The sequence below is a fragment of the Podarcis melisellensis genome (assembly GCF_964234715.1).
Source record: "Podarcis melisellensis genome assembly, chromosome: 8".
Taxonomy (NCBI): Eukaryota; Metazoa; Chordata; class Lepidosauria; order Squamata; family Lacertidae; genus Podarcis; species Podarcis melisellensis.
The window spans coordinates 26,256,843-26,276,810 of NC_138540.1; the positions used below are offsets into that span (position 1 = coordinate 26,256,843).

General features: G+C 44.6%; 1 protein-coding gene and 1 long non-coding RNA gene across 3 annotated transcripts in view; one reads left to right on the forward strand and one right to left on the reverse strand.

The window, feature by feature from the left end:
* Positions 1 to 19,968, reverse strand: part of LOC309377011 — a 72,920-nt gene that overhangs the window by 51,260 nt on the left and 1,692 nt on the right. The window contains exon 3 of one of the 2 annotated variants that reach the window (XR_014171364.1): positions 3,749 to 4,819. The exons of the other annotated variant lie outside the window; for it this stretch is intronic. This is a non-coding gene — a long non-coding RNA (uncharacterized lncRNA). Of the gene's footprint in view, positions 1 to 3,748; positions 4,820 to 19,968 lie in introns of those variants that run through there. 2 annotated transcript variants of the gene reach the window in all.
* Positions 481 to 19,581, forward strand: TMEM51 (transmembrane protein 51). The gene is made up of 3 exons (XM_081923861.1): positions 481 to 589; positions 16,671 to 17,162; positions 18,064 to 19,581. Exons 2-3 carry the CDS (start codon positions 16,819 to 16,821, stop codon positions 18,479 to 18,481), a joined length of 762 nt encoding a protein of 253 aa, XP_081779987.1. The 5' UTR covers positions 481 to 589; positions 16,671 to 16,818; the 3' UTR covers positions 18,482 to 19,581.

Here is a 19,968-nt window from a genome sequence, read left to right on the forward strand (position 1 = left end):
ATTATTGAACAAATTTAACAAATCAAATTATAAATCAATAATCAATAATGTCTAATCCTCTGGCCACCACTGCTTCATGTGAGAGTGAGTTCCATAGGCTAACTCTGCACTGTGGAGAAGTACACATTGTTTTCTCTGCCTTTCAGCATCCCGCTTCATGGGATGCCCCCGAGTTCTAGCCCAACCAGATCGGCGGGGGCGTAGGATTATTCGGCCCTCGAGATGCTCTTGGACTTCGTCACTGGCCAGGCTGGCGACTGGGGCTGATGGGAGTTGCAAGCCAACGACGTCCGGGAGGGACCCCGCTTCCCCATTCCTGAACTTATGGAAGGCTGCGTGGAGCGTTGGCGCAGCTGCCTACCCGCCGCCGCCCTCCTGCGCCCTACAAGCTGCTCAGCTGAGCGCAAGTCGATCGGAGGCTTTAGGACCCGTCCGACCCGCGGCTGCTTCCGCCGGTGCTGGACGAGCGCGGGAGGGGGCGGCCACCGCGGGCGTGACGCCCGGCCACCCCCACTGAGAAGGACGGAGCGCGCTCGTAGCCTTCCGGGAACCATGCGCGGACGCCGGCGGGGCGCAGCTCAGCGCGCAGGTGAGCTCAGCCCAGCGGGACCCCCTCCCTAAGCAAACCCGCCCCTCGTGGGGGTGGGCGGTGAGAGCCCCTTCCCCACGCTCGACGGGGACTCCCCCCCATATCCGCGGTGGGGAATTCTGTGATGGGGCCGCTTCAGTGTTGTCCGGGGTTCCGACGTGCGCTTTCTAACTATGGGGAGACTCAGAAATGCCGACGGGGTGGGTGCTCATCGCCTGGTGCGCTGCCATCCTCTGCGTGTCTCCCTAGTAGGAACCATGGAGAGTGTGTGCGTGCGTGTTTAAGTGAGAGACGTTGCAGGCTCACCCGCCGTCGGGTTGATCGTAATCGTATATTAAAAGTCTGCGCCTTACTCTCTTGAAGAGAGGGAACCATTGAGGACGGGGCGGGCTGGGCACTGCGGGGCGAGGTAGGTGGCGTGAAACCACTTGCTGGCCGCCGGGGTCCGGCTTCTCTGCTTCTCCGTCTGGGGGAGCGCAGGATCCCTGAGGCCCTAATCCGAGGCCGATCCATAGCTGTCAACGTTTCCCTTTTTTTTAAGGGAAATGTCCTTGTTCCGAATAGGATTCCTCGCAAGAAAAGGGAAAAGTTGACAGCTATGGCCGATCCCTCGGTTTGCGGGGGAGTGGTGACGCTGTGCTTCGACTCCTCGTTTTCTCTCCTCTTGAAAAAGCCCCGGACTCGCGTTTTCTTCGGCGAGGGGCTGGGGGAGGACAAGCCCCACACCTAGCAAACTGGACTTGGGGCCTGCGTGCAAGTGTGTCTGTTGGAGACTCAATGAGGCATCCTCTCTGCTTAAGGAACGCGGTTAAGGATGGCAGCTTTCCTGCCTTCCGAAAATGCGCGCGCATGCAAAGTTGCGGTGCTGCTTTTCTTCTTCTCGTTTTCCTCCCCTTCCTCCTTTCTTTCCACCCTTCCTGCAGCGTCTTCGTTTCCGGGAGGGAGCCCTGCCTCTCCCTCGCTTCCTCTTCTCTCTCCATTCTTCTTGGCTTTTGCAGGACTTTGCCCAGGCGGGAGCTTTTCTCCCAACTGTTGCGTCCCGGATCTTGGAGGTTGCCCTTACACGCCCGATCTTCGGAGGGAAGGCAGTTTTGCAGACGCGCGCACACATATCTTTTGTATTTGATTCTGAATGATTGGAAACCTCTAGATGCTGATGATTTCTTTATTTTGGGGCATGTAGAGAGTGCCCAGAATCACAGCAGAGTTTGAGCAGCTTTGAGCTTGACTCTTTGGCCACTGATTTTTAAGGACAGTAGCGGTTACTTTTAACATGTTTTGGACCACAACTCCCGTCATCCTCAGCTGGCAGAGCTGATGGGTGTTGTCCACAACATCTGGTTTTGGAGAGCCTTACGTAGTGCGAAATGTTTTTTAACTGGGCTTGTTGTATTGTTAGTTGGATTTTTATATTTGATGTACCTTGGGATTGCTTGCTTTGCAAAAAGTGGGTGAAAATGAGTACAATGGTACCTCGGGTTAAGTACTTAATTCGTTCCGGAGGTCCGTTCTTAACCTGAAACTGTTCTTAACCTGAAGCACCACTTTAGCTAATGGGGCCTCCTGCTGCTGCCACACTGCCAGAGCACAATTTCTGTTCTCATCCTGAAGCAAAGTTCTTAATCTGAAGCACTATCTCTGGGTTAGCGGAGTCTGTAACCTGAAGTGTATGTAACCTGAAGCATATGTAACCCGAGGTACCACTGTACGTAATAGTATTATTACCAGATGCAAAGGGGGACATTTGTTTGCCTTCAGACCTGTAAACTTTGGCTGCAATTAGCTAAAACTTGGTTGTCATAGAGTTATTTCCCATGATTCCTTCTTGTCCTAACAACTTCCCTGTAAGGTAGGCTAGGTCGAGAGATGGAGGCTGAACCCAAGTCACCCCTGAACTTTGAAGCTGAGCGGAGATTGCAGCTCAGGGCTCTACACTGCCAGCCTCCTGGGACCTTCTCAACATGGTTGGATTCGTGACTCCCACCATCCCTTATCAAGTGGGCATCCCCGTTAGGGGCTGATGAGAGTTGTGTTATGACAACATATGGAATGCCACAGGCTTTCTCCTCCATTCTGATTGGCATTCACTTTCCCACACAGCTCTTAAGCCTTCCAGAAGAGTGGCTGTCGTTACAAAGACGGAGCCTTGCGACACTTTTGATGGCGTAGCAGATTGGTGTGTGTCATCAACTTCTGTGGACTAACATCCAGGTGATCAAGTGCATGGCTAGCCTCGGTTCTCTCTCACAGGCAGCTGCGCTCAGGCTGAGGGGCCAAATGGCTTTGGAAATGCAAGATGCACAATTTCTTTGGCAGGGAGGGGGTTGGAATTCAAACATATGGAGGGCAGCTCCGGTCAGTAAGCCACACTGACTCTCCACCACATCTGCAGTCTGTGGCAGATGTAGACCAAGTTCGAATGTATGCACTGATCACTCGCAATAGGGGCATGTTACAGCATCACCAATAATAATAATAATAATAATAATAATAATAATAATAATAATAATTTATTTATACCTCACCCATCTGGCTGGGCTTCCCCCAGCCACTCTGGGCGTCTTCCAAAAAAAACATTAAAACACCGTAATACATCAAACGTTAAAGGCTTCCCTAAACAAGGCTGCCTTCAGATGTCTACTAAAAGTCTGCTGATATAATGCCCTGTGGTGGGAGAGAGAACCTAGGTTCCTATTGTGTCCTAGATGAATGCAATCAAACCGGCAGAAAAGTTAAAACTGAGCAGTTATGGGAGTGGGTGTACTTACTGCAACAGTTAAGGACAGTGGTAAAGACCTTGTAAGCACTGGGTTAGGTTTTCTCTCAACATCCTCCAGAAGTTACCGTAGTCTAAAGCAGAGGAGGGAGACCTCAGGTCCAGGGACTGAATGCAGTCATCCAAGTCTTTCTATCTGGTCCTCGGACTCTGCAGACCACTCCCCACATACACCCCTGACTAGCTCGCACCCACCTTGCGTGTTTCCGCCTGGGCGAAATGTATCCTCAAACTTTCATAATGCCCTCTTGCTTCTTTACTGATTTTAAATATTTCTATATGACAATTAACTAATGTTCCATAGCAGTTAATAGCAATTAAAGCAAAAATATAATTATAAGATTATAAAAATTATATAATAAAACTGAAGATCAGTACAGTGATCCAAATAGAACAGGCATAACAGTGTGGTTAATTTCCAAAGGCCAATTGAAACAAAGGTAGTGAGAAGTCAGTAAAGAGAATTTTCCTAAGAAGGGAGTTGCATTAATATTCTGCTCCTGAGGGAGGATAATAGTTTTATTCTGTTCTATTTTCATAATTCTGTTTTATTATTTTTATGTTGTATTTTCCTGTACCACTTAAGAGTTTTTAAAATATTAAGTGGCTCAGAAATGTTTTAAAGCAGTTGTTCTCAAACATTTTTGAGGTACTGTCCCCTCAGTTCCATAAACTCATTCCCAGTGCCCCCTACCCTATTGAAAGTATTGTTAAGAAAAGCCGTTTGCATGACCCACTAAGGAGGATAATAACACAATAAAATTCAGAAATCCAATTAAAACTATCTTATTTAATTAATTCAACAACACCGATGAACTTGTTCCAATGATACCAACTTTTCAAAGTCTCATAGTCAGTTAGCAAGAGTCTTACTCCGTTTAGTAACTACAGTGGTACCTCCAATTGCGAACAGGATCCGTTCCAGAGGTCCGGCCATATCCCGAAGTTTTCGCAACCGGAGAGACCGCTTTGCGCATGCACGAGCGGCGAAACACTTCCAGGTTTGCTGCTTTCACAACCCGAAGTTAACATTACCTGAGGATAATGTAACCCGAGGTTCCACTGTACTTCACTGTTTTGTAAATTCTTAATGCGATGCGTGGGTTTAATGAAGTGATACCAGTTTCTCTGCTTTAAAGTCACGTAGCAGGAATCTTAAACCACCATATTTAGTAATCTGGAGTTGATTTATTTGCTTGGAGAGAAGTTGGACGACCACACTAAGACCACGTTCCAACAAATTGGATGTTGAAAATGCAACAACAAGCTTCTGAAGCACTTTTCATAGTGCAGGATAGCAGATCAGAAATTTCCTCCTGTACCCAGAACTATTGGAATGATTTCTTACAACTTTGGCTTCAGCTCAGTGTCGTTTTGTAGCTCAGTTTTTTGTCCACTGCCCCAGCTCCACTACATCCCAACGTGATGCTGTGGCGTTTAATTCTCCTAAAAAGCTAAAGTAGTATTGGAAGCATAAACAGGAACGTGGTTCAAGGTCTGTTCCTGAGTCAAGGTTCACTTAAGAATTTATATTAGATTTACGTAATGGTCGGGCACAAAGGAAATTTTTGAGGTTCCTATGACAATTATGGTGTGGGTGTGTTTAACCTATACATAAGTCATTACATTACTTGCCACAACAATATAAAGATCATATACCCAATGGGTGGGGTATAAATAATAAAATTATCATCATCGTCATTAAAGTTCAAAAGCCTCTGGTTTTCACTGCTGGTCTCCCCGCATCCCACCCCCGTGCTGGATCACACACCCAAAGAAAAACCACTTTGTCAACATGGCTTTTAGCATATTATTACATATTAACTCCCACCAGCAGCCTGTTTTTGGAGCGGGACTGAATGATTGAATCATAGAACTGTAGAGTTGGTAGGGGTCCTAAGGGCCATCTAGTCCAACCCCCCTGCAATCCTAGAATCTAGAGGGCCACATTTGCCTTAAAGGTCTGAAATGCCTCACCTCTGACTTAGTGTTATGTGCCCCTACACAGTTACTGAGTCAATTTCACCTTTTCTTTTAGCTATGATTTTTGTGCTAGCCGGACCTGTGTACGTTAATCTCCCCTCCGTGCACTGGTTGGAATTGGACCTGCATCTCTCCTTGATAGTAAGGTGGCAATCATGACTGTGACCTCCTACAGACAGGTGATCGTCTTGCAGCATCCTGGCGAGCCAGTAGGGCAGCAACAGTTGTCAAAATTTGTAGGGAAGCCGCTCACTCTCTGCTGCTAGGACCAGGCATGTTCTGCATCAAGTTAAACCAGTTTTTGAACCTTAAATAGCTTCTGTGTGTCCGCAAATATTTGCATGTACTGTACTGCAAAAGAAAAAGCACATTTCTGAAAGGGACACACTTAACTTTTCCAAAATAGTTAATTGATGTTTGATTTTATTTTTTAATGGTTTTTATTGCATAGTTTTATGTTATACTGTAAACCGTTTTGATACATTTCTGTCAATAGCAACATATAAACTATAAAAAATATTTTTTTATATAGATATAATAATAATGAAGGGCTGTGAAACAGATAAAGCTGTGTATAATCACTTTTTAAATATGCAGATTATCATGTATGGCTCTTTGGGTGTGCTCAAACTAGTATTATTTAATTCATAGTTTGAATTTGATTGATCCAATGCTAATCCTATTCAGAGCAGACCCATGGAAATCAATGGCCGTGACCAGAATGGGTCTATTAATTTCAGTTGGAAATTAACTTAGCTGGAAAATGCAACAATTTGATTGTGCAATTGCTTGTTTTATTTTATTTGTTCTTTGCTAGTGCTCCAGATAGGGTTCACAACACAACATACGTACAATATAAATGGTAATCAGATATATAAAGTAATATGGAATAAAAGCATGCATACACTATGAAATCAGCAGTAAATAGTACGTTCTGTACCTTTAAAACACAATCACACACCTCTCAAAGAATTCTGGGCACTGTAGTTTGTTGGGGGTTGCTGCAAATTGTAACCCTTTGATTATCCTATGTGAACTCCAAACAAAATTTAAACCACACTGTAAGACTGCAATCCTAAACTCATTTACAGTGGAGTATGTCCCACTGAAATACTTGGTGCTTCTACAAAAACCTCTGCAGGACTCTGTTGTGTCCTTTCAGTGCTGGATTTACATATAAGCTAAACAAGCTATAGCTTAGGGCCCCACTCTCTTGGGGGCCCCTAAAAATTTTAAAGGAAAAAAACCTGCATGTACATTTCCAAAATATAAGATAAAAAAACCAGATAAAATAAAACCTACATACTGCAACAGTGTTTTGTTTTGTGTTGTGTTGTGTAGGCTCCTATGATGTAAGTAATGGGCCCCCAATCATTTTAAGTTAGAGCTTAATAATTATTTCACTATTAATATACTACTTCTTGATTGTATTTCACTATTAATATACTTCTTCTTAATTGTATTTCAGTTCAACAGTTACTTTGATAAAATACCTATTTTGTTATGTGCAAATGGCTTTAGATACCTGTTAGGTCCATAAATTATCATATAGCATATATTCAACACAAAAAACAGCGACAATTTGTTGTTGACAAAGGACAGCTGGACATATAAAGGGCCCTATTACCTTCAGTAGCTTAGGGCCTCATCAAACCTAATTCCAGCCCTGTGTCCTTTATTGAACAACAACTCCTAATCAAATACTTAAGTTCAGGAGTTTTTGACTACAGAACCATTTTTATATGATTAACCTCAAGCGCCCTAAACTGGATTGCAGAAGCCACATCACTACCAAGCACTGCTTGTGTTTCTAAGCATAATTTCATATTTTTACCTCTGTGAGGGCTAGAAACATGCATGCATTTTTCTCTGAGAATGCTTGTGTTTTCCACTCGGCACACACGTCACACTTGCCTTCTATAGCTCCAATCTTTTCTACACTCACCTCATGGTCGTTTCTTATGCCCTTTCTGAAAGATTCCTTTCATTAACATCGCTGCTCTTCAAAAATTGGATTTTCAAAGCATGGGTGAAAAGGAGGGTTGTGAATGAAAACAGCTAAAACGCCAGAGGCAAGCTTTTGTGACCTACAGAGTTCTTCAAGCTTAGATGTTCAGAGCAAAAACTTTCCCCACGCTCTCCTGCAATTGCTAGCTAGAGCATCTACCAAGCCTGGGCTGCTGAACAAGGAAGCAGGAAGTTATTTTTATTTCTTTATCATTTTATTATGGAGGTACCTAGCTCACCTTCCAGATAAGCCCACAAGAGTGGCTTACACTGTTAAGATCAAAGAAATAAAAAGCATTGAAATGCATTTACTCTAAAAGCAGATTTTTTAAAAAAATGCAATTTAATAATTATTAATGGCTCTCTTCCACCTTTCCCCCATATTTTAACCTAGCAACAAGTTAGGTCAGGCAGAGAGACTGACTGCATTAATCACCTTGCAGATATTGAGTGCTTGCTGGTGGAAGACTGAGTTACAGAAATCCTCCCAGAGTAGCATACTCTCAAGGAGAACCTCCTGGGGGCCGCATTACAGCACTGGGCAGGGCGAAGGGGGAAAGCTGGGTGGATCAGTGGTTCTGGATTAGCATTGTATTCAGCTAAGTCCTACTCAGAGGAGATCCGTTGGAATCAGTAGACCTAAATTGGTTGTGATCATTAACTTCAGTGGGTTCACTCTGAGTAAGGCCAGCATTGGCTACAACCCCAAAGGAGACCACATTCCAACTGCACAAAATTTGGAGAGTATCTATGCCTGCATAATATGCCTTTCTTCGTTTTGCATTCAGACATTATCAGAATTTGATGACACATTTCACCCGGTGTAAGTGCTTAAAGGGGGTACGGCCTGAGAAGAGTCCCGAGGGCCAGATAGGGAGACTTGAAGGGGCCTGAGGTTCCCTGTTGTTGTGCTTGGACAATGTACCAAGTAGGGTCTATGTGTGCCCCCACCTTGTTAATACCTGCTTGTTTATGGTGTTAGTTCAAGCATCCAGACAAACTGGAACAGGCCCTCCAGTTCTTGTTTGCTGTGACTAAGTTTCATTTGTACCGCACCCTTCCTCTAAAAAGGACACCAGGGTGGCCTTTGTGTTCTTCCCAGTTGCTCCACATCCATGTTTTTAAAAAACATTTTCTTCATGGGATATATGCATTGCCTAGGCCAGAGCCTCTGTGGTGGGCGACTTAATGACAGCACACAGAATTCCCAAATGAAATTTTAAACATATACTGGCAACTTGTCCTCAGGGCTTACGTTTCAGACCCTATGTGCATAAGTGAAATTGCCTAAAGTGGGGAACGCCTTCTAAATATCCTTTAAATGCCCTCCCTGCCGCTCTCCAATCCAGATCAAAAATACTGTACCAAAAATATCCACAACTGTAATGGAAGCTCTGGGGCTGGCTGGAGGCTGGACACTGGACCAGATGGAGATCTTCCTGAGTGAGGATTCAAACCCATCTCTCTCCAGTCAAGAGTGTGACATTCATCCCATTATACTATGCTTCCCATCTATATCAACCTTAGGGAACTATTTGTCCCCAAACCTTTCACTGGTGACATTTGACGGGTCGGGGAGGCTGCCCACCTATCCATCACTTGATGTTGTATGACACGAGGCCATCCTATCAGAGCCAAAAGTGGCACACCTTGTATTTGGCACCAAATTTAAATTGCAGCGAGTGACAGGTGTGCTTTATTTTAAGCCGTGTTCTTTAACCTAGGACCAGTGGGTTGCTGTAAGTTAGTTTGTCTAGGTCACACAGTTGGGTTTGGCCTCTTCTGGCCGTACACCCTAACACTTCCTCTTATTGTTCTTCTCAGTTTGTCATGCTGTAATTTCCTGCACAGTCTTTATTTATTTATTTTCTTTGCTGTGTCCTTTCTTTCTGTACATTTCACATTTTCCCTGTCTTCCCCACCCCCAGGTTTTGTATTAGCTACAGCTTCTGTGTAAGAAAAAGGTTTGAAGTGTCACCCAGCCAAACTGTTTTTATTATTTTAAGTATTTTATATCATACTGCTTATTTACAGTAGTCATGGCCCATTGAATAGTAGAACTTAAACAGGGCTGCCTGTGTCAGAAAGGAAATGGCTCCCTTCTCAAAACCCCAGTTGAGATCCCTCAATTCCCTGGAAGTCCCCAGCAGCTTCTATTGCAGGCTTCCTCAACCTCAGCCCTCCAGATGTTTTGAGATTACAATTCCTATCATCCCTGACCACTGGTCCTGCTAGCTAGGGATCATGGGCGTTGTAGGCCAAAAACATCTGGAGGGGCGAGGTTGAGGAAGCCTGTTCTATTGCCTCCCATCCTTCAAAGACCCCAAGCAGCACTACCATAGAAATGGATGGGGAGGAGGCTTTTGAAAGCAATTGATGATGGGGGGGATTAGCACAGCATTACCTTGGAGGAGGGACGTGGGTGGCGCTGTGGGTTAAACCACAGAGCCTAGGACTTGCCGATCAGTAGGTCAGTGGTTCAAATCTCCATGACGGGGTGAGCTCCCGTTGCTCGGTTCCTCCTCCTGCCAACCTAGCAGTTCGAAAGCACATCAAAGTGCAAGTAGATAAATAGATAAACGGTGTTTCCGTGCACTGCTCTGGTTCACCAGAAGCAACTTAGTCATGCTAGCACCCCCGACTGGGTCACTACTGGACCTAATGGTCAGGGGTCCCTTTACCTTCGAGGAAGATCCTCCCCTTCTTCCAGGCTGATTTCCGAGATTTCATCTTCATCGAAATCAAATGGTGTGCATGTGTGGTGTCTTGTGATTATGCATTGATTGGGCCCCCCAAATATATTATACACCCCTGCTAACTTCTCTCTGCCACAGTCTTTCTCTGCTTACTAAATCCTGTTACCTCTTCAGATTTCGACGCCTCCCCCCCAAATCTTCTCCCTCTGAGCACTTATCATCATCCCATCACCAATCCCCAGGCTCTGAACCTTCTTCCCTTGGGAATTCCCCAGCTGAATCTTCCCACCGTTTCTCTGCGTCCAGCCAGTCCATGACATCTGAGGGAGCATGGGCATGGCCAGGATTTATGTTAACTGGGCAGGATTTATGTTGGGCGTGGGGCAGAACCAAGCTATTTGCGAGACGATTGGTCAGTTAGTTGAGTATTGTTATTTATTTATTTACTTGATTTGGGGCGGCAGCTGCGCCCTGCCTCCTCGGCCAGGCCCACGCGAGGGGGCAATGCTCCAGCAGCCCAATCCTCCTGCTGGTTTCCTCAGGGCCAGCCAACATTTGGAGGACCTATGCAGAGTGAGGAACAGGTGGTAATGATGATGATCTCTTGCCCTGTTTCCCATTAGACATGCACGATTACATCTCAAGAGGAGGTTGGGCCAAATTAATATTGTTCGGCAAAATGGCTTTTATCAGGAGTAATTAACCTCCAAACGATCACTTTATCTGCTTAAAAGCAGCTATGAGCACATCTTTGCCATTTCTCTGTAAACGAAACAGAGGAGCAAAGACAATGCCCATTAGCTTTGTTGGGTTAGCAGCTGATGAGTTACCGAGAAGCACTTAGCTTAATGGAAATTCTCCCGCCCACCTTACCTTGATTTGGAGGGTTTTAGTATTTGCTAGGGTGCTCCCGACACAGAAACCTTGTCAGCTCATTTGTTTAAGAAATTACTCTATTGAAGTTAGGGAGCTTTTTAATGCAACGGTGGCTCCAGCGTGGTTTAGTGTTGCAAGGATGAAGCACTGTAAATCTGACGTTACACTCTCCTCCCTCCCCTCTTTTCCTTCACTTTCATAGTAGATTAACCACAGTGTAATGTTACATCCAAACCATCAACTGTGGTTGGTGGGAAACAAGCCAGCTTCTCAGACTCTGCTTTGAAGTTGATTCGTTTTAACACACCATTGTTGTTGCTGTTGTTATCAGACTGCAAAGTAAAAATAAAAATAAAAATTACAGATCTGTTTGCCAGCACCAAAAAAAACAAAACAAAAAAAATTCAAGGTGTGGATCCTCATAGATCTTCGTGATATTTACATGAGATGAAAGAGCAAAACCACCAGCAAATCATCAAATGCATCTCTGGACCTAGCAGCGACCTTTGATTGATTGATTGATTGATTGATTGATCGATCCATCCATCCATCCATCCCTCCCAAAGGTACCATGGTGCAGCCTATGACACTTACAACAAGGCACCGTAATTATAATAAAACCATTTTAAATAACCAACAATTCAAATAAAACAACAGTGAGTGCAAAAGCTATTTTTATGACTGCACTCCAAATAACACTTCAGGTTCCAATTGCATGGACAAACTCTACAATTCTATGGAAAAAATGCCTGCAGCCACTTTCTCAATAACCTTTGCAGTGGGAGCAGATGAAATATCCTTTGGAGTAGAATTCTAGGGTTTGGGGCTGCCACTGAGAAAGCCTGGTCTTGCATCACTGCCTTCCCATTTGATGATGGTTTTGAGGGGACCCTTGTAAAATTATGAGGATCCATAAAGATCTAGGGAGGGGGTGACTCAGATATCCTCAAGAGCACCATTGTGCCCAGACACCACATTGGTAGCTTGGATTCTAACCACTACCCCACCCTACCATTCAGCAATAAGCAGTGCAGCAGACAGGAACTGGAGAGGTGGGGAAGAGTGTCCATTGGCAGAAGGGCTGTTCCAACGCTCCTCCCCTCTACCGCCCCCCCAACTTAAACAGTGAGCAAGTTCTGCTTAACCACAGCCATCTGGAATTGCACATGGATAATGTTTATTTCTTTCTTTTCCGTGAATGCGTCTTGGCTTGTCTGCCCTTTCTCTGTTGCCAGTGCCAAGCCGTTCACTATTTACTCGCTGCAAACATGTTGGCTGTCGGCATTTTCGAAGATTTGAGCACTTTCTGCCTCTTGCTCTGCCACTGGGACCACACAGTAGGCTTCAGTCTGAGTGTGATGGGAAGCTTAATTAGCAGTGGCAAACAAGGAAGGGGGTGGGGGAGTCTCTAAGGAACCAAAGCGTGCCGCAAGCGATGCCAGCCTCTGTGATTCTCGTTTTGGGTTATGCTGGATTCGTCACCAATTGTGCAAACCGGCAGCAACTTTTTGGCTTCTGTTTCCAGATGCACCATAGTAGCATTAGCAGTTGCAAAAGAGGTGGGGTTGGAGGTGGAGAGAACACAGTGGCGTAGCTTCTGGGTGAGTTCTCTCGTCGGGGTGAGTTCTCTCGTCAGGGCCTCATTTAACGGGCATAACTGGCCTGAAGGACAGGGTTCACTTTTGCTACCTCCCAACACCTTCGCATCTATGGGGTAAATCATTGACAGGGGCAAAAGATTCAGGGTTTTTTTAAAAAACAAGCAATGATGTAGTCATATTGAAGCTCGGCGGAGTTAATTGTCTGAGATTGCAAAGGTTTAATCCAGAGATGATGGAACAGGTGTTCAGTCTGCTCTGGAGATGACCAAGTTTCCCTCATAGCTTTGTAGTCTTGGGAATCATAGAATCACAGAATTGTAGAGTTGGAAGGGACCTCAAGAGTCATCTAGTCCAGCCCCCTGCAAAGCAGGAATCTCATCTAAATCATACGTGACAGGTGGCCATCCAATCTCTGCTTAAAAACCTCCAAGGAAGGAGAGTCCACAACCTCCTGAAGAAGGCTGCTCCATTGTCAAACAGCTCTTAGTGTCAGAAAGTCCTTCCTGATGTTTAGTCATAATATCCTTGTCACTTGAATCCAAGGTCAGGGTGGACCAGAAGTCTAAATAAATACAGCCAGAAGCTCTCTCTTGACCTTCTTCCTTTTTTTGCTTGACAATTGAGAGTGAATGACTGAATCCCAGGTAACCTTTGTGACGACCAAGTTCAACAAAGTGCTTTAAATGTTGGCACACAGCCAGATTGCTAATGCTGGGCGTTGTTCTTAATCGTAATGATTACTGGCTAGTGCAGGTTCAAAGATCCGGATTGCTTAAACGGCTCCTTTTAACCTAGTTGGTTTAAGCCTGAACCTTCACTTCTAGTCTAAGGAAGGCAGAGTTGGAAACAGGCAGAGCAAGGTGTATTTATTGGATCTTGGGTTCAGTCAGACAGCTGCACAGAACTATTGCTGAATGTGCTGCGGAAGGGCTGTAGCTCTGAGACAGCATCTGTGTTGCATGCAGAAGGTTTGATCCTTGGCATCTCCCAGTAGGGCTGGAAAAGACTCCAATACTTGTCCTACTAAGAGTTCTTGTTGGCATCCCTCTACCTTGAGTTAGCAGCACCAAAGTGGCCTCTATGGGGCGCAAGCGTATGGAGGTCCTGGGCTGCTCAAACAACAAGACTCCTGTCTCAACCTTGATTATGTGGTCCCAAGAAAGCAGAGCAATATGTGTGGCACCAGCTTGGCTGAAGGAATTGCCAGAAGGAGGTGTACAAGGCGCCATCCAACTGTCTTAAGGACTCCACTCTGGGTTTTTGTAGGATTTACTCCTTAGCCTTCTCCTGAAGATATCCCCTCACTTCCCTCTACAGCACATGCAGAAACCGCTTTCTTGGCTATTGGACCTACTATTGGTCTCATCTGCTCAATCTGCCAGAGCCTGCAGGGCAAGTTCCTAACTCACTGAGAGCTTGTGACCCATCAGCTACCCTCACCTGGTCTAGCCAGCCAGCCAAATCCATTCCTGGAGTGTGGCTGCTGCTGCATGCCGACAGCTTCTAGGAGCCACAGGTGAGAGCTGAGTGCATGGTGGGGACCAAAGGTGGGCAAACTACCCCAGAAGGCAAAACAAAATAAAAAAATTCTTTCCAGTAGCACCTTAAAGACCAACTAAGTTAGTTCTAGGTATGAGCTTTCGTGTGCATGCACACTTCTTCAGATACAGATCTGAAGAAGTGTGCATGCACACGAAAGCTCATACCTAGAACTAACTTAGTTGGTCTTTAAGGTGCTACTGGAAAGAATTTTTTTATTTTGTTTTGACTATGGCAGACCAACACGGCTACCTATCTGTAACTACCCCAGAAGGAGCGCACCATGTCATGACTTAGGTTTATGGGTTTCAGTGAGTCTACTCTGAGTAGAACTTAGTTGGATTGTACCTCGGGACAGCCACTGCTGGTCAGTGTGGGCAACAATTATTCACTAGTGGTCTGGCTCAGTGTAAGGACAGGTTATTCCATTGCTCTGCTCTGCTTCATCTATATGCAGGGAAAGCCTTCATTCAGTGGCAGAATAACTGCTTTGCATGCAGAAAATTCTAGGTTCAAATTTCAGCAACCCCAGGTTGGGCTGGGAGACAACTCTGCCTGAAGCCCTGTACAGCATCAGCTGTGGTGTTTGTTTATACTCTTACATTCAAGTTTAAAATGTTGTAGATCTTGTCTGGCATCTGAGCACCATACTTGGGTGGAAGATGTGGGATGTGAATTATTACCAGAGGGACTAGTAACAAAATGTTGCAGCATGGGTTGGCCCTTGTACACAATTCCTACCAGGCACTTTCCCAGGATGCTCCAAATATCCCTTCCCCTCTTGCTCACTGATCATGTTCAGCCCTTGCTAGGCTTTTTTGCAATTAAAAAAAATAAATTCTGTGAATGTTGGGGTATCCCCTAGCTTATTGATACCTCCCTCTTATGAGTGGATGGTGCTGTTTTGGCTGCCCAGAGCACTGGCACTCAACAAAATGTGAAAAATAGAGGGCATTTATAGATAAATGAGTATATTGTTCTCGCATTGGTTTTCTTTTATTATAATGGTGTTTCGTGCACCATTTTCGTGGCCTCCAACATTTCACAGGTATAAAATAGGGACATGTCAATGATACCCACATTCCCAAAGCTCCCTGCTCGAGAGAACAGAGAAAAACATTATTTGTTTAATATAAATGACTTTTAAGTCATGAGATCTGAAACACAGCAGTCCTTTGAAATTTGAAATTCTCAGATTTTTGCCATTTACTTGTTCAACCAAAAAATGTGTAATAGTTGGAAAGTGAAGGTAAAAATGAACATATTATAGTCATGAAAATAATATACAAATCTATATTCAGCAAAATTGCATGTAAGGGGCAGAACTATGTGCCTCAGGGCAAAATGCTGATGAATTTTCGACAGGTCTTAAAAATTGGAAAGTGGTAGAAATCCCATGCACCAATGAAATCCCATGCACCAAACGAGATGCCGAGAGACTGTGAAATTGACAGATTGGTCTGTCCCTTCGTGGAGCACATGCCTAGGAACTTCTTTGCTGCGATTCACACAAATGCAGCACCAACAAGCAAACTGGAATTATCCTGAGTTTGTAGTTTTCCATCAGCTCTCCCTTTATAGCCCTTAAGACGTGCCTCCTCTCTGTTATACTCCCATCTTTAAACAGTGGGTTGATGGCTATTCCAGGAGGAGCAACTAGTGTTGGGTGTTTAGCTAAAGTGTATTTACCTTAGCTAGCTAATTAGCAGATATGCAATTAGTTACCTCGGAGGAAGTGCCAAGCTTGTGGTAGTTTTCGAAGGCGGCAGCAGCAGCTGCTGCTGTTATCAGTGGGGGTGCCTCTCCAAACTCTCCAACTTCCTCCAGATCCCTCTCCAAAATGCGCCTTTTCCACAGAGCCTTGATTTATTTATTTACAGTGGAACCTCTGTTTTTGATTCGGAACTCGAACACAGTAAATCCGGAAGTAAATGTTTCTGTTTTCAAACTTCAACGTCCGAGACATCTTGAGTATTGAGTTTTTCATATTATTATTTTCCATTTTGTGGCTTCCGTATTGAGTTTTCGGTTTTCAAACATTTCAGAACTCGAATGGTCTTCCGGAAAGGATTACATTCGAAAACGGAGGTTCCACTGTATTTGTTTTTTAAATTAAATTACTTCCGTCCTGTTTTTCCCAGCGCAAAAAAAATTCAGGCAGCTTTGCAGAGTTCAAAAGAGGTTGCCAATGTGGGTCTCATCCAGATGTTTTCAGACTCCCAAATCCCACCAGCTGCAGCCAACATGGCTGAGGGTCAGGGATGATGGTAGTGGAAGGTTAGAATAAAAGAAAAAATTACTTGGCCTGATTTGAACTACTCAGACCAGTGTGAAGTGAAGAAAAGTGCAGGTGTGCTTCTGAATTCATGCTTCTCCGGATTTTGCAATGCAGCTCTACTGCCAAAAGCTGTGTACACAAATGTGTATCAGTGAAAAGTGAGCACACAAAATGCACATATTAGTGGAAATTATGCAGAAAAATAAATTAAGTTGAAGAAAATGGCTTGCAAAAATCACCTAACTGATATGGAAAGGAGGGGGTAAGATTTTTTCATTGTAAATTATGTCATTTAATTTCTTTTCTTGCTCCTTTCTTTCTCCAGGTCACATTTTAAACTCAGATATTTTGAAGGAACCCAAACTGGAGCCATTCCTGGACTTTGTTCCTTGATTTATGGAAGATATGCTCTGAATTGCCCACCCGCACCCCATCCCCGTGCCCAGATCAAGGGGGCCCAGCATTATAACAGGATGGCCCACTCCAGGTCGAACGGATCTCACTATGCTTTGACAGCAATAGGGTTGGGGATGCTTGTTCTCGGGATCATTATGGCTGTCTGGAACTTGGTCCCCGGATTTGGCCCAAGTGGGAAGCCACACTCAGTTGGAAACAGCAGCAAGCCAGACGGTGGTCGAGGAAATACGTATAAAAGCAATACTTTTTCGGTGGCTTACGTCCTGGCTGGTGCTGGGGTCTTGCTCTTGCTTTTCTCCATTTGTTTGAGTGTCCGTGACCGAATGAAGCAAAGGGAAAGTGACAGCATCTCTAGGATACGGCAGCAAGTCTCGGTTGAGCACCAGCCACAGGAAGACAGGTGAGATCATCGCAAGACCAGATACGATCAGGCCTTGCAAGCAAATTATTGATATATGCGATGGAGAACCTGTGGCTCTCCAGATGTTGGCTACAATTCCCACCAGCCGCTTCCAGCATGACTAGTGGTCACGGGTGATGGGAATTACTTTCTCCTGAAAAAGGGTGGCTTTGTTAGGGGAAGGAATAAGGTGGGGTGCTACAGGGGTCAAGAGGGAGAGAAGGCAAGAGGGAGAGGGAGAAGGAAAGACAAACACACATTGGATCTCGTAAACCAATATTGAAATTCATTATTTTTCACAGGTCCCCTCCCCCAATCTCATCCAATCACAGATCCCATCTTTCTCCATTGGCTGAACCCTAAAAATGACATGTTTCTGAGGCACCAAGCCTCAAAGTTCCAGTCAAATCATATCGCCTCTGTATTCACAGATGGAACCATAGAATTGTAGAGTTGGAAGGGAGCCACAAGGATTGCCTAGTCCAGCCCTCTGCAATACAGGAATCTTTTTGCCCAACATGGGACTCAAACTCATGACTCAGAAATTAAGAGTCTCGTGTCCTACCAACAGAGCTATCCACTTGCCCATGTGTTCTGTGACTTGATAGCTTTGTTCCCATCTTCCAATGTTAAAAAAAAAAAGGAAAAGCTCAGTGAGGATCTTTGCCTCTGGCCCATGTTTTTGTGGTGCTGGCAAACAGCAGAACTGCAGGTGGTTTTTTGTTTTTTTAACAGTCTTAATAGTGTAAGGCTTAATACGTTAGTGAGACTTGCTGGATAAAAAATATTCTAAATAAAATAAAATACCAGCCAGTGAATTTTCTGGCTTTTGGGATATCGTAACCTGAATGAGGTAGTGCTAAAGCGAGATAATGATTACTTCTAAATTCTCCCTCTGCAGTCAAGAAGAGGACGAGGAGACGCCCTCTCGCTACTATGTGCCCAGTTACGAAGAGGTCATGAACACAGGGCACCCTGAGCTCAGTGACATAGACAGAAGCACAAGGATCAGTATGTCTCTGCCCTCCTACGAATCTCTCACTGGGATTGACGAAAGCACGCCCACCAGGCCCGCTGCTGCCGCCGAAGAAAGGCCCAACATTGAACATCAGCCCAGCAGACACAGTTCCCGCCTGAGCAAAAGACTCAAACCCTTGAAAGTCCGGAGGATCATGTCCGAAAAGCTACACCTAAAAAACCTCAACTTAGACCTCCCTGCTGGAAATAACACGGGGCGGATAACAATAGAGCCTCTGACCCCTCCGCCCCAGTATGATGAGGTTCCCAATAAGCACACAGAGAGCCGGGAAGAGACTTGAGGCAATTGTATGGACTGCTGACCAAACACATAATTAAAAACTTGATTTCTGTGGCAATGTCAAGTTTGTGGCTTTAAAAAAAGCCGGGGCGAACCGCACACCTATTTTGGTGACTCTTGAATGAGGTGGGTCAGTCTGGGGCACGTCAAGCTAGATCCTGAGTCTTGTGTCAAATGTTTCCCCATTTTAGAAACTAATTTCCTTGTGCATATAATACTAGTCTGCCAGAGAGAGGATGCTTGCCTAAGCTTCTTTTTGACATGCTAGAGGTTTTTTATATGTAGGATTTTATTTTTTTCTCTCGGCATGAGAGCCTTGTCCTGAAGTGAAGCCAGGCAACTGGTCTGCTGCCTTGGTGAAAACAAAGAACAAATGAATCCTCTTATGTCCAATGTAATGAAATTCAGATCTGGTCTGTGGGCTGGATCATTTTCAGTCTCACTCCCTGTGGGAGAAATTGTGACAGGAGGGAGAGGCTGCTCACCTGTCAATCACGTGACATCACAAAATATGCCTAGTGTAGGACAGGTGGGTATGGCTTGACTGTAATGGTGCCATGGGCCAAATAGAGAGGTCTCATGTGCCTACCTTGGTCTGGGCTGGCGGTTTTCCACCCCTGCACCAGAATGCACCTGAATTTTAGCAATAGGGAACTTATATGTATATAAATTATGACACATTTTTGTATGCCTCTTTCGGTAGTCATTTTTAAACGGTTTCTCCAGATGCTTGACATGGTTACATCTTTACTTTGGCAGTTTCTGTTCACTGAGATATGAAAGGCTCTCTTTTCACCAGATTTTAGATTGTGTAGAATGCACAGGTACCATATATATATCCATCCATCACAGAGAAATAAAATGTTAAGGAGACAGAGGGAAGTTTACTTCTGCTAAAGGAGTAAACTTTAGTGCCCCCCCAAGCAACCAAAGATACTTCAGGTTCCCACAGGAAGATGACAGTCTGATTTTCTAACACACAGCCTTTTTTTGAATTTTTTAGCTACTGTATTGTAAATTAAAAAAAAATTCAATATGTAATATGTCAGAGTTGGGATGCTGTGGGTGGGCTTTCTTTTTATTAAAAAAGAATGTGTGTGATGTGTGTGTTGTCTAACCTGGAGTTTCTTTTAGCAATGTGTAAAGGCATCACACATTTTGCAAAGTACAATAATAAGCATGTGCTCCTACAGTCCCTGATTTTCTGGTCTCTGCCCCAATATAGCACCCTTCGTTTTATTTTATTTTATTTTATTACGGATGTGAATTGGCCAGAATCATCATTTCCTCCCCTTCCCCCAAGTTTAGCCCTCTATCTTAGTTAAATCTCTGAGGCTGGAGGGAGAGGCTGTATCCTGGGCTTCATGCACATAAACACTAAGGCACAGCTTGCCATTTTACACGCTGCTCCTGAAGAAGCTATAGTATTTTGCTTTTTGGTCTCATACTGTAGAGGGCCTTGGACTTTCCTAACTACTGTACTGGAGG

Bases quoted from the DNA above. Each gene is read 5' to 3' on its own strand.
- TMEM51 (XM_081923861.1), top strand. From the start codon at position 16,819: ATGGCCCACTCCAGGTCGAACGGATCTCACTATGCTTTGACAGCAATA. The intron at 17,163-18,063 runs GTGAGATCATCG...CTCCCTCTGCAG, and splicing joins CACCAGCCACAGGAAGACAG to TCAAGAAGAGGACGAGGAGA.